Below are 12,532 nucleotides of genomic sequence, written 5' to 3'. Positions count from 1 at the left end.
GGAAAGAGCCCGAAAAGGGGGAGGAATCTCTGAGAAAATGGGTCAGCAGGCTGCAGTGGGAGCTTGCCCCTCTTGCCCCAGCTCCAGCTCAGAGTAAGAGTTGCCGCCTTGGTGGCGGTGATGTTGGAGAGCGTGTGTGCCTTGAGGTGGGGAGAACCCCTGAACGTGAGAAAACCATTTTTCTTGGGTTTGTTTAGGCCGGGCAAGCGTATTCTCAACGCCACCCACCTTCTCTTGCAAGGTGCTTGATTTAATCATTTAAATGTTCTATGGGGAGAGGAAGGATAAAACAAAACTCCTTAAATCTAACCCAGATTCCCTCGGTCCACATGGAGCCCTTTCCCTGGCTTCCTCTTCAAACACATCCAGCCGATCCGACAGGCTGAGGACTCACACTCCCGTCCCCCAACCTCAAGCCTCCCGCTCCCGCCCCCTCCCACCGTCCGCGGCCCCGCAGCCCCGCAGCAGCCACAGGGGGAACCAAAGAGACAGAAGCCTTCCCAGCTGCCCGGACCACAGACGCCAACACCCCCCGCCCCCCACCACACGCCGCCCGCCCGCGCCCCGCACGCTAGCCCACGACCGAGCGGCGGCGGCAGCAGCAGTGGGCTGCAGGCTGCTGCGACTCGCACCGGTGCGCTCCTGGCAGCGCTCGCCATACCAGGTGACTGGGACTCGCCAGATCGGCTGGCCTGGGGTCCCCCGCCCCAGCTCGCGCTCGCGCCCCCGGCCCGGGTTCCGGCGCCCACCCGCCCTCCTGCCCTCTCTCGCCTCTCCGCCCCCCAGCTCGCGGGAAGGGAGGTCGCGGCAGCGGCCCGGGGGCACCGGCGACCGTGGCGACAGCGGCGACAGTGGCGGCGGCGGTGGCGGCGGCGGCTGCGGCGGCGGCGGAGGCTGCGGCGGCGACCGTGGCAGAAGCGGTGGCGGAGGCCTCCGTGGCGGAGGCGGAAGCAGAGGTGGAGGCTGAGTTGGAGGCCGAGGCCTCAGTGGAGGAGGCAGTGGCGGAGGTCACCCTGGGGGAGGCGGCGGCAGCCGTAGCGGGGGAGGAGGCGGAGGCCTCCCTGGCGGCAGCGGCAGTGGCCGTGGCGGAGGCCAGTGTGGCCGAAGCCGCCGCGGCGGCAGAGGCTGCGACGCCCCCCTTGGGGGAGGCGGATGCGGATGCGGATGCGGATGCAGATGCGGAGGTGGCGGCGGCGGTGGCCGCTGCAGATGCTGATGCGGAGATGGGCGGGGGCTCAGGGAGGAATCCGGACTTTCCTATGGCTTCGCTGTACGTGGGCGACCTGCACCCTGAGGTGACGGAGGCAATGCTGTACGAGAAGTTCAGCCCGGCCGGGCCCATCCTCTCCATCCGCATTTGCAGGGACAAGATCACCCGCCGCTCGTTGGGCTATGCGTATGTCAACTACCAGCAACCGGTAGACGCCAAGCGGGCCCTGGAGACCCTGAACTTTGATGTCATCAAGGGCAGGCCAGTTCGCATCATGTGGTCCCAGCGGGACCCCTCGCTCCGCAAGAGCGGGGTGGGCAACGTCTTCATCAAGAACCTGGGCAAAACCATCGACAACAAGGCGCTGTACAACATCTTCTCGGCGTTCGGCAACATCCTCTCCTGCAAAGTGGCCTGCGACGAAAAGGGGCCCAAGGGCTACGGGTTCGTGCACTTCCAGAAGCAGGAGTCCGCCGAGCGGGCCATTGATGCGATGAATGGCATGTTCCTGAACTACCGCAAAATTTTCGTTGGGAGATTCAAGTCGCATAAGGAACGAGAGGCCGAAAGGGGAGCCTGGGCCAGACAGTCCACCAGTGCTGACGTCAAGGATTTCGAGGAAGACACCGACGAGGAGGCCACCTTGCGATGAAGACATCCCAGGAGCGAGCCAGCCAGCAGAGCCAAACCTTGGCTCCCACCCGGTTTACAGCCCCACCCTTTGCCCCCCTAACCCACCAGCAGTGTATTGTATTGGGAGTGCAGGTCTCTCTCTCTCACAACCGCCCCCCCCACCCGCACCCCCGTCTTCCTTCCCTCCATCTCTCCCTCCCTCCACCTGTCTCAGTCCCTCTCACTCTGTGTCTCTCTCTGACTTTCTCTCCACTCCCCTGTCGTCCCTACCCCTCCTCTCCCCTCCCTTCCCCCCACACCCACCTTGGGTGCTGTGAATAATCTTGCTAATCTGTGCCACTTGACAGGTTAAAGGCTGTCTTCTCCTTGTGGTTTGGTTTAAAAAGCAATTTCTCTCTTTGTTTATTGCACAGGTGATACAATTTCATGGTAGAAACATCAGGAAGGAGAAGGAAATCAGATGAGGGAAACCCAAGAGAGTAATTGCTCCCCATGACCCTACTACCGGGAGACAACCACTTTTACCATTTCCGTGTGCTGTTTTCCAGGCTCTCTCCTCTCCTCTCTCCCTCCCTTCCTCACCTCCACCCCACCTTCCCTTTTAACACACTGTTATAGAATGGTTCATGTATGTGGTGTTTCTTAATCTGCTTTTTCAAAAACTAAAACCAAACAAAAATCAACCCATTGAACTTCTTTCCATGTTATTCAACAGGCTTCAGAACCATCATCTTCAGTGCCTGAAGAGTGTATCGATGGACCCTAACATTTCTGTAGTCATTCCTGCATTGTTGGACATTCAGGTGGTGCCTAGTTCTTTCCCTGTGTTTAAACCCAGCATTGTGTATACTCCAATGAGTGAATTCTCCCTTGTCAAGCCAAATCTTCGCTAGCATACCTGATGATCTTAATTGTGGACTTGCAGGATCCACATATGGACATTTTAAAGACTTTTCCTGTGTGTTGCCAAATGGCCCCTTCATAAGCATTGTACCGATTTTCATTCATGCCAGCCAGCTCAGCTAGTAAAAAGAGTATGCCCATTTCCCCTGCACAGTCTCCTGGTCACTGTAATTGATGTGTGTGTGTGTGTGTGTGTGTGTGTGTGTGTGTGTTTGTGTGTGTGTGTCTTGGCCAGCTTGATGGGCTGCAAATGGTATTTCACTGTCCTTGGTTGCTTTGCTGAATTTAAATACTGTTTTTCACCTCCTTCCCCTGTGCCCACTTCCTGCCCTTTTCCCCATTCTCAGAAAAATAATTCAGCTCCATTGCAGGAAACAAATCACAAAGCAGACAAGTTAACAGAAGAAAATTAATGTCACCTGTAATCAATCCTAATGAGCACCCATACCTCCCTGAATCATTTTCATCTGCACCTGCCCAGTATTTTTCATGTGATATATATGTGAATTTTAATGTATATACTGTTTCAATATCGGCTTTTTCACACATAAATATATGATATAGATAGATATAGATGTATACATAGATATTCTTGAACTTCCTTTCATGTCATTAAATATTCTTCTAAAATAGTTTCTGTGGCTGTTGTATTCCAGTGGATGGGCTAGATAGAGAAATAGATAGATGTATGCATCTATATCCATATTTAGATATAGATATGGGTATATTTGTTTTCACTACTTTGTCATTATTGCACATTTGGGTGGTTTCTTTGCTTTCTTATTCAAGCCCAAGCTGCTTATATCATAGTGCATAAACCTTGCTTACATTCAAGATTATTTCCTGAACAAACAGTCCTAAAAGAAGATTTGAATGGTTCAAGTTTTGAAATCTTTTTTTTTTTTTGGTTCATTATTAAGCAACTGTTCACAGATATAATTATCAATTCACCCTCATAAGTACAATAACATTGTGAGAGGACCTGGAAACCTGGACGATTTTCTGGACTTGCTATAGCTGGAGCTTTTTTGTTTTTATTTATTTTAAACATTTATTTTCATACAAATAATACAGTATCATAATAGAAACCTTTTTTAATTGACAAGAAAAAAGTCAAAATCACTCCTAATTCTACCACTTGACAAAAAGAAAAACTTTGAAACACAGGAAATATGTACATAAATAATACTTTAAAAATGTAATATGTATTGTTTCATTATGGGATAATTTCACAATAATCGGTCTTTCTTATAATATTTCCAAATTATTAAATATTCTGTAATTTTGTTTTTACTTTATATTCTATATTATGAATGAGCTATAATTCATTAAACTTAGCCCCTTGATGTATGCTTATATTTTTCTGGGTTTTCCCAGTAGGTTTAACTCTATGGGGAACACATTTGTAGCTGAATGTTTACTGACATGTGGAGATATTTAATTGACTTATATAACTTGCCAGTCTGTTGCTAAATGCTTCTTTCATCAAGATTATGCCTCTCAACAGTGTAAGAGATTGCATATTTCCCTATTTATTTCTTAAATAACTTAGTATTTTTTTTAAGTTTGAGAAACTGATTTGGCTTTGTGGATGTTTCTTTTATTATTTCGTTTAAAAGTGCATTGCTTGGAAAAGAGGACGTATTAAATATACACAACAACCATTTTAAAGAGATTATTTTTTGCCTTTTCAGGCTTTCCCTATTTGTCAATAAAATTTAAAACAAATATAGGATCATACTGAATATATTCTGTCAAAATTTCCTTTTCAATATATTGTAAATATATCTAAAACATCTTTGGCTATTCAGTATTCTCCCACAACTCATTATCATTGTATTGGGGGATCAGAATTTTTAGAAGTGTTTCTGTACTTTGGACTTTAAAGTAGTTTCTAAAATTTCCCCATTAAACCCCAGTCTATGGTGAATAATTTTCCTGCAGAATTATTGTACTTACATAAATACATAGAAGTGATATTGAAAAGTAAAGGCCTTTTAAGATTTTTTTAACTGTACCATCAGGTGGCCTGGATGTACCAATTTACACTTCAACCAATACTTTGGAAGAATGCCCATTTTTCTACACAGGTTTCTCCCTGGATATTACAAACTTTTTTTTTAAACTGATATAAATGCTATAAAACCCCTAATTTTTTGTTTTTCAATTTTTAAAAAATATTTTGTTTTGCTTCTTATTCAAGGAATACAGACTCATTACAAATATCACATAGCATTGATAGGCAAAATAAAGAAAATAAAAGTAGCACTGATAATATAAAGAATTAAATCTAAAACATTTAGCTATACATATATGTATATATCATATTGCATTGTATAATACATACATCATTATTACATATTATAATTTAAATATTTATATACATAAGATATCAAATCATGCTTTACATTGTTTCAAAACCTTATTCAGTATAAATAAACCTTGGTTATATTTTCTTGTTTATTTTTTCATATCATTTAAAATGGTCTCTGAACATCTATTGTGTATGTGGATCAATTCATTTCTTAATTCCTACATTGTTAGATATTTTCTTTGTTCCCAATTCTCTTTTAATTTCAGACCACTATGTTGACTACCTTTTGCCTAAATTTACAGTCACTTGCATAATTGTTTCTATAGTAAACACTCCTAGAAGAAAAAAAAGCAGAAAAAATTTATAGAGCATTTTTCAGACTATTTGTCCATAAAATTTAAAAGAAGTATGGAATCAAATTTTCATTCATAAAGTTGTGTCAACTTACTCTATTATTCTGTTATTTCCAGTCTATATGTGTGACCAGTTCTTTGCCTAGGGCTCTGAACTGGGTATTAGAATTTATATTAAACTTTACTAAGTTTTCAATGGATAAAAGAATTCATAGTTTAAAATTTTCCTTGTTATAATAAACGTTTTTTCTTTTTATTCACTTTTATTATTTATTAGCCTTTATTAACCTCTTTATTTGTTTGCTAGGCAAACAAATCCTAGAAATATCATAAGGTATTGTTAAACTGAGTGAATAACATGGAACATAACCATAATCCTACCTCTGGCTAAAAACTACATATAAAATGTGGTTGTATAATCCTTCACACGTTTATATATGCATATTGTTAGATGGATACACCTGTATGTACATATTCATAAATACTAATATAATGCCTGCTTTTTAAACTAAAATATCTCATAAAAATATGTCCATGTGAATTAATATTACATAATCCTTTTGATGGTTGTCACATAGTATATTATGGTATCTATAGGCCATCAATTTTGTAAGCCACATGACTTACCTAGTGGATTTTTGTTTCCAGTTTTTTCATATTAAAATAAAGCCTGTGGGAAGACTATTTTTGCAGCCATGTCTTCACACACATTCAGGAGCATTTATTTATCATACATTTATTAGAAGTCTAACTACAAAGTAAATCACACTGTCAGAAAGACTACAAGATCATTCTACACTAACCATAATCCATTCCCAGTTTACAATTGTGTCCATTGTTTTGCATTGTTGTCTTCACTTGTAATTCTTTTTAAACTATGGGAAAAAGATATTTCAAAAGGTAAATCATTTTCTACTTATTTTCAAAAAACGATTTGAAACTGTTTGAGTCAGAATATAATGATCTAATATCCATAATTTGTGTGAGACACTAAGTGCTTCTCACATAATAACTAATTTAATCCTTACAAAAAGCTGTATATGGTATATAGTATTGTTTTCCCAATTTTACAGATGAGGTAACTGAGGCATAGAGAGAGAGGTTAAGTAACAGTCCAAAGTCATACAGCTAGCAATTAACACAGATAGGATTTAAACCCATGTAGTGTAGATTCATAGTCTGTGCCCTTAACTACTGAATTATAATGAAAAGAAGGCATAATGAATGTTCATAATGTTTTATGCCTCCAAATCCCTTTTTCTTATGCACATGTAAGCATATTTTAACAAAAAATATTCGAATACGTTTTCCTTAAAGGTTTTATTTAATAAAACACATCCTTAAAAATGAGAGGATGACATCATCAAGATGGTGATGTAGGTCATTCCCATCTTTAGTCCTACTCACAAGACTAGCTTGCAACTATCCATAGCTAAGACATGATTAAGAAAATCTCAGAACCCAAGAGTCAAACTGAAGCAATCCTCTGGGCCACAGAGACCAGAAGGACCATGTTAGAAGGGTAAGAGAAGGGACTACACTCTAGCAGCATTGCCTCTCCCCCAGGCTGGCATGGAGCCACACAAAGAATGCTCCCTGGGCCCATGGTTTCTCCAGTGGTAAAAAGAGAACCCAAGGTGAACATCTAGCTTCACCAGTATTGCAGGATGCTTCCTAGAAGGCCCACTCAGGTCTTGTCTCACAGGGGTCAGTGGGAGAACCTGTGAGGATTGATCACTGGGGGTAAGATAGAGACAGAAAAGTGGACCTTACAGCAACCACTGCTCAGACCTTGGCAGATAACATTCCTGCTTGCAGTGATGCCAGAGCAGAGATTCCAACCAGTGGCTCTTCCCATCTGCAGAGCTGAGCCAATGGCCCTGTGTGGCCAGGGAGCTCAGTTGGCAGTTATGCCTGATGTTGGTCTCCAGTCAACAGGCCTTAACAACTGTAGAACCTGTTCTACTGCCCCACCCAGGCAGGGAAGCAAATTTGCAGCCTTTCCCAACAGTTATACCCATTAGGAAACCTGACCAAAGAGCACTGACAGCCACAGAGCTTATTCTACAGCCTTGCTCAGGCGGGTAGCCAAGCCAGAAGCCCTGTCAAACTATTAAGCATAGCATCTCACCCCACATAACCAGGGAGCCTGAACAGTGACCCTGGGCAGGTTCAGAGCCCAGCCCATGGTACTGCTGAGATGCGAAGCCCAGCCTCCAGCTCTGGATGAACATAGCCTTTGGCCCTGCCCAGGCAGGGAGCCCATCCAGCAACCATGCCCAATAAAAGAATATAGCCCACATCACCACCTGAAGACAGAGCTTGAAATGTGATGCCACATGACTGCAAAGCATTTTGTACAGTCTCTAGCCCACCGAACTAAAAGATGCAGCAACCCTCCCCCTCACCCCACCAACCAGATAGCCCAGCCAGCAACCTTACCCAAGAGCAGAGCAGAGAACAGCCAGTGGCCTACCTGACTGAGAAGTCCAGCCTGTGGCCCCACCTAGCTTGGGGGCACAGCCTGTAGCCCTGCCTGATATCAGAGCACAGCCCAAGCCTCCTTCTGATTATGAAGCCCTGCCTGCAGCCCCAACTGAACACAGAGTCCAGCTAGCAGGACCACCTGGTCTGGAAATATAGCCAAATACCCCACCCAACCAGGAAATATTTTGGATCTCAACCCACAGCCTTACCCAATTGCAGAGTCCACCGTTTTCACCACCGTGCCTGTGAACACAGCCTATGACCTCACCTGGTAAGAGGTGGTTGCAGAGCCCAGTTAGTGGTCTCACCTGACCATGGAGGCAGTGGCTTCACCCAACTAGAGATCTCAGAGACAATCCTCACATGCTCACAGATTTTACCAGCTTGATCCATCTAGTTTCCCAAGCTGAACAGACTTGTGAAGGTCTTTTCATGCTGAAGCAAACTTATAAAGTACTGAAGACAAGATCATTTACTCAAATGAGCAGATACTAATGCAAGGGATCAAGAATCATGCAGAATCAAGTAATTATGACTCCACCAATGGAAACTAATACAGTTCCAATAACTGATCTCAAAGAAATGGAGATCTGTGTATGAACTGTCTTACAAAGAATTCAGAATAATCATCTTAAACTTTAGTGAACTACAAAAACACACAGATGGACAACTACATGAAATTTAGAAAACAATGCGTGAACAAAATGAGAAGTTCAACAAAGAAATAGACACCAACAAAAATCCAAAACAAACAGAAATACTAGAGCTGAAGAATGCACTAACTGTACTGAAGAATTCAATAGAGAGCTTCAACAGCATACTCAACCAAGGAGAAGAATAAGAGAGGCAGAATAGAGAGCCCAGAGATAAACCCATCTTTATATAATCAAGTAATCTTTGAAAAGGGCACTAAAAACACGCAATTGGGAAAGGATAGTCTCTTCAATAAATGGTGTTCGGAAACTGAATAATCACATGTGAAAGAATGAAAGTGAACTCCTATGTTACACTGCTCAAATATTAACTTGAAATAGATTAAAGGCTTAAATATAAAACTGGAAATTGTAAAACTCCCAGAAAAAGGAAAAGGTTTGGAAAAAAGATCCTGACATTGATCTTGGCACTGATTTTTTGCATATAACACCAAAAGCATAGGCAACCAAAGCAAATATAGACAAGTGGAATAATATCAAACTAAAAAGCTTCTGCACAGCAAAGAAAACAATCAGTAGAGTGAAAAGGCAACCTACGGAATGGGAAAAAATATTTGCAAACTATATATATGATAATTTCCAAAATATACAAGGAAATCATACATCTCAATATAAAAATAACAATAAATTTTAAAAGGGGCAAAGACCTGAATATATATTTTTCCATAAAACAATATTCAAATGGTCAACAGGTACATGAGAATATGCTCAACATCACTAATGATCAGGGAAGTGCATATCAAAACCACAATGAGATATCACCTCACACTATTGAATGACAATTATCAAAAAGATAAGCAACAACAAGTGTTGGCTAGGATGTGGAGAAAAGGGAGCTCTTCTACACTATTGGTGGGAATGTAAAGTGGCACAGCCATTATGGAAAACACTTTGGAGGTTACTAAAAAAGTTTAAACTAGAGCTACTATACAATTCCTCAATCCCAATTCTGGGTATACAGGCATATCTCGTAGATGTGCCTTCAAATCCAGACCACCACAATAAAGAGAATATCACAATAAAGTGAGTTATACTCATTTTTTGGCTTCCCAGTGCAAACAGAAGTTATTTTTACAATATAATGTAGTCTATTAAGTGTGTAATACCATTATGTCTAAAAAAACAATGTACATACCTTAATTTGAAAATAGTTTATTGCTGGAGGGAGGAAATCAAGACGGCAGAGTAGGAGGACATGGAGCTCATGAAACCCCCCCATGAACACATCAAAAATACATCTACATGTGGAGCAATTCTCACTGAAAAAAAACACTGGAGTCTGGCAGAAAGAGTCTTATAAAACAAAGGCTGTAAGAAAGATCCACATGGAATCAGGTGGGAAGGGAAGAGAGGTGATCAGGCCAGGACGTGTGTCCCTGGAAGGAGACACAGTAGAGGAGATGGATTACATAGGCTTGGAGATCCTCCCTGGGGAGTGAGTGGTTTGAACCACATATTGGGTGTCCCAGCCCTGAGGTCCCAGAAAGGGAGGACAAGTCCCCTTAGTTGGTTTGAAAACCAGTGAGACTGACAACAGGGCCGTTAGAAATCTAGACTCCACATGGGAAGAGCCCACACACACATTTGCTTACTCTCAAAACAAGGCAAAGGAAACAGATTGAAACTGCCTGAGACTTTAGCCAATTTCCCGTGACTGCTCCAGTGTATGCCCCAGCCCAGCCAACCCCAATCCTTCCCCCCTTGCTGCATGGGGCAGCTCAACACAAGAGTGAAGGCTGCCTCAGCTGAGGAAAGTGCACATTTGTAGGGGACAGAGCCAGCTCGGAACTGGAATGACATCCACACAGGGCAAGGGCAGACATTTATTGGCCTTCATGGAGGTGGCAAATTGGAAGTGGTCTAGAGCTCTGACTGGTGCTGGGATGGCCCCAGCACATGCCCTGACTATGCTGAGTGCCCACTCTGGCCCTTCTTACTCTTCCACTGCTCTCTTCTCTGGCAAAGATGCCAATGCTGGGAGGGGGGAGAATGCACACTCAGAGGAAAGAGAACTAGCTCAGAAATGACCCTCAGGGATTCTGCTCCAGCAACTGAGAGCCTGACTGTGCCCCCAATATGGTGATGTTAGCCAATGAGTAGAGGCAGAGTCCCAGCTCATACCTGGCTCTGGTTCTAACCTCTCCATCTCCAGCCCCACCTCCTACCAAGGTGAGAGCTGCCAGCACACCCTGAGGGAGGAAGTGATTCATGCTCACTTCAGATCCAGATTCCCATCAAGGCCACTGGGCACATGCAGACTGTATAGGGATGCTCCCACACAAGGATACCCCTTCAAGACTGGACTAAGTAACTGTTTCACCTAATTTCATACAGACAGAGAGGTTAAGCAAAATGAGAGGGCACAGAAATTTGTTTCAAATGAAAGAACCAGAAAAAAAAATCCCTGAAAAGAACAACTAGTGAAACAGTGAGAAATAACTTACCAGATAAAGAGTTCAATGCATTAGTAATAAGAATGCTAACTGGATTAGAGAAAAAATAAATGAACACAGTGATCATTTTAACAAGAAACTAGAAAATATAATAAAAAGAATCAGACTTGAAGAATACAATAACTGAAATGAAAAATATACTAGAAGGAATTAACAGCAAACTAGATGATGCAAAAGAACACACAAGTGATCTGGAAGACAGAATAATGGAAATCACCCAGTCAGAACAGCAAAAAGAAAAACAAATGTAAAAAATGAGAACAGTTTGAGGGACCTCTTGTGTAACATCAGGTATACCAACATCTGCATCATAGGGGTCCCAGAAGGAGAAGAAAGAGAGAAAGGTGTCAGAAATGAATTTGATGAAATTATGGTTGAAAACTTCCTGAACCTGAAAAAGGAAACAGATATCCAGGAACAAGAAGCACAGAGTGCCAAAGAGGATGGACCCAAAGAGACCCACACCAAGACATGTCATAATTAAAATGGCAAAAGTTAAAGAGAGATTCCTAAATATTGCAAGAGAAAAACAGAGACACATAGAAGAGAACTCATATAAGTCTATCCATAGATTTTTCTGCAGAAATTTGCAAGTCAGAAGGGAGTGTCATGATATTTAAAGTTCTGAAAAGGCAAAACCTACAACCTAGAATAATCTACCCAGCAAAATTATCATTCAGAATTGAAGGAGGGATAAAGAGCTTCTCTGACAAGCAAGAACTAAAAGATTTCATCATATTAAAATGACTTTAGAAGTATTGAAGGGTCTTTATTAAGTGGAAAAGAAAAAGTTACAACAAAAAGTAAGAAATAGTAGAAAGGAAAAATTGCAATGGTTAAAAAAAAGATAAAATAAAGGCTGCAAATCAGTCATGTAAGTAAACTATTACAAAGATTAAAAGATGAAAAATTATAAAATTAACTACAACTACAATAAACAGTGGAGAAATGAACATGAAGATATAAAATATGACATTAAAAACACAAAATGTGGGAGAGGTGAGTAAAATGAAGATCATTTAGAAAGTGTTTGAACTTAAATAATTATGAGTTTTAAAAACGGAGATATAGGTCATGTACGATCCTCATGGCAAGCACAAATCAAAATCCTACAATAGATACACAAGAACTAAAAGAGAAAGGAGCAAATCATATCACTAAAGAAAATCATCAAACCACAAAGGAAGAAACTAAATGAAGAAAAGAACAGAGAAGAATTACAAAAACAACCAGAAAAACGAGTAAGTAAGTGACAATAAGTACATACCTATCATTAATCATTTTAAATGTCAATGAACTAAATGCTCCCATCAAAATATGTGGGGTGGCTGACTTGATTTAAAAAAACAGATCCATCTAGATGCTGCTTAAAAGAGACACACTTCAGAGCTAAAGAAACACACAGACTGAACATGAGAGGATGGAAAAAAATATTTCATGCAGATGGAAATGACAAGAAAGCTGGT

The 12,532-nt window shown here is 41.9% G+C and overlaps 1 protein-coding gene across 1 annotated transcript; it reads left to right on the top strand.

Annotated features, from left to right (window-relative positions):
- Window positions 1-1,162: 1,162 nt before the first annotated feature.
- On the top strand, window positions 1,163-2,050 carry LOC111171014 (polyadenylate-binding protein 1-like 2). Its single transcript, XM_022566675.3, has one exon. It carries the CDS (start codon window positions 1,224-1,226, stop codon window positions 1,860-1,862), a length of 639 nt encoding a protein of 212 aa, XP_022422383.1. The 5' UTR covers window positions 1,163-1,223; the 3' UTR covers window positions 1,863-2,050.
- Window positions 2,051-12,532: the final 10,482 nt, after the last annotated feature.

The sequence above is a fragment of the Delphinapterus leucas genome, chromosome X (assembly GCF_059928025.1).
Source record: "Delphinapterus leucas isolate spDelLeu-1000000601 "Yukka" chromosome X, BTC_Dleu_Yukka2, whole genome shotgun sequence".
In the NCBI taxonomy this organism is placed as follows: domain Eukaryota; kingdom Metazoa; phylum Chordata; class Mammalia; order Artiodactyla; family Monodontidae; genus Delphinapterus; species Delphinapterus leucas.
The sequence above is the reverse complement of the archived record's forward strand: the minus strand, read 5'-3'. Positions and strand labels throughout refer to the sequence as shown.

Excerpts from the sequence above, each read along its gene's own strand:
- LOC111171014 (XM_022566675.3), top strand. The coding sequence starts at position 1,224 with ATGGGCGGGGGCTCAGGGAGGAATCCGGACTTTCCTATGGCTTCGCTG.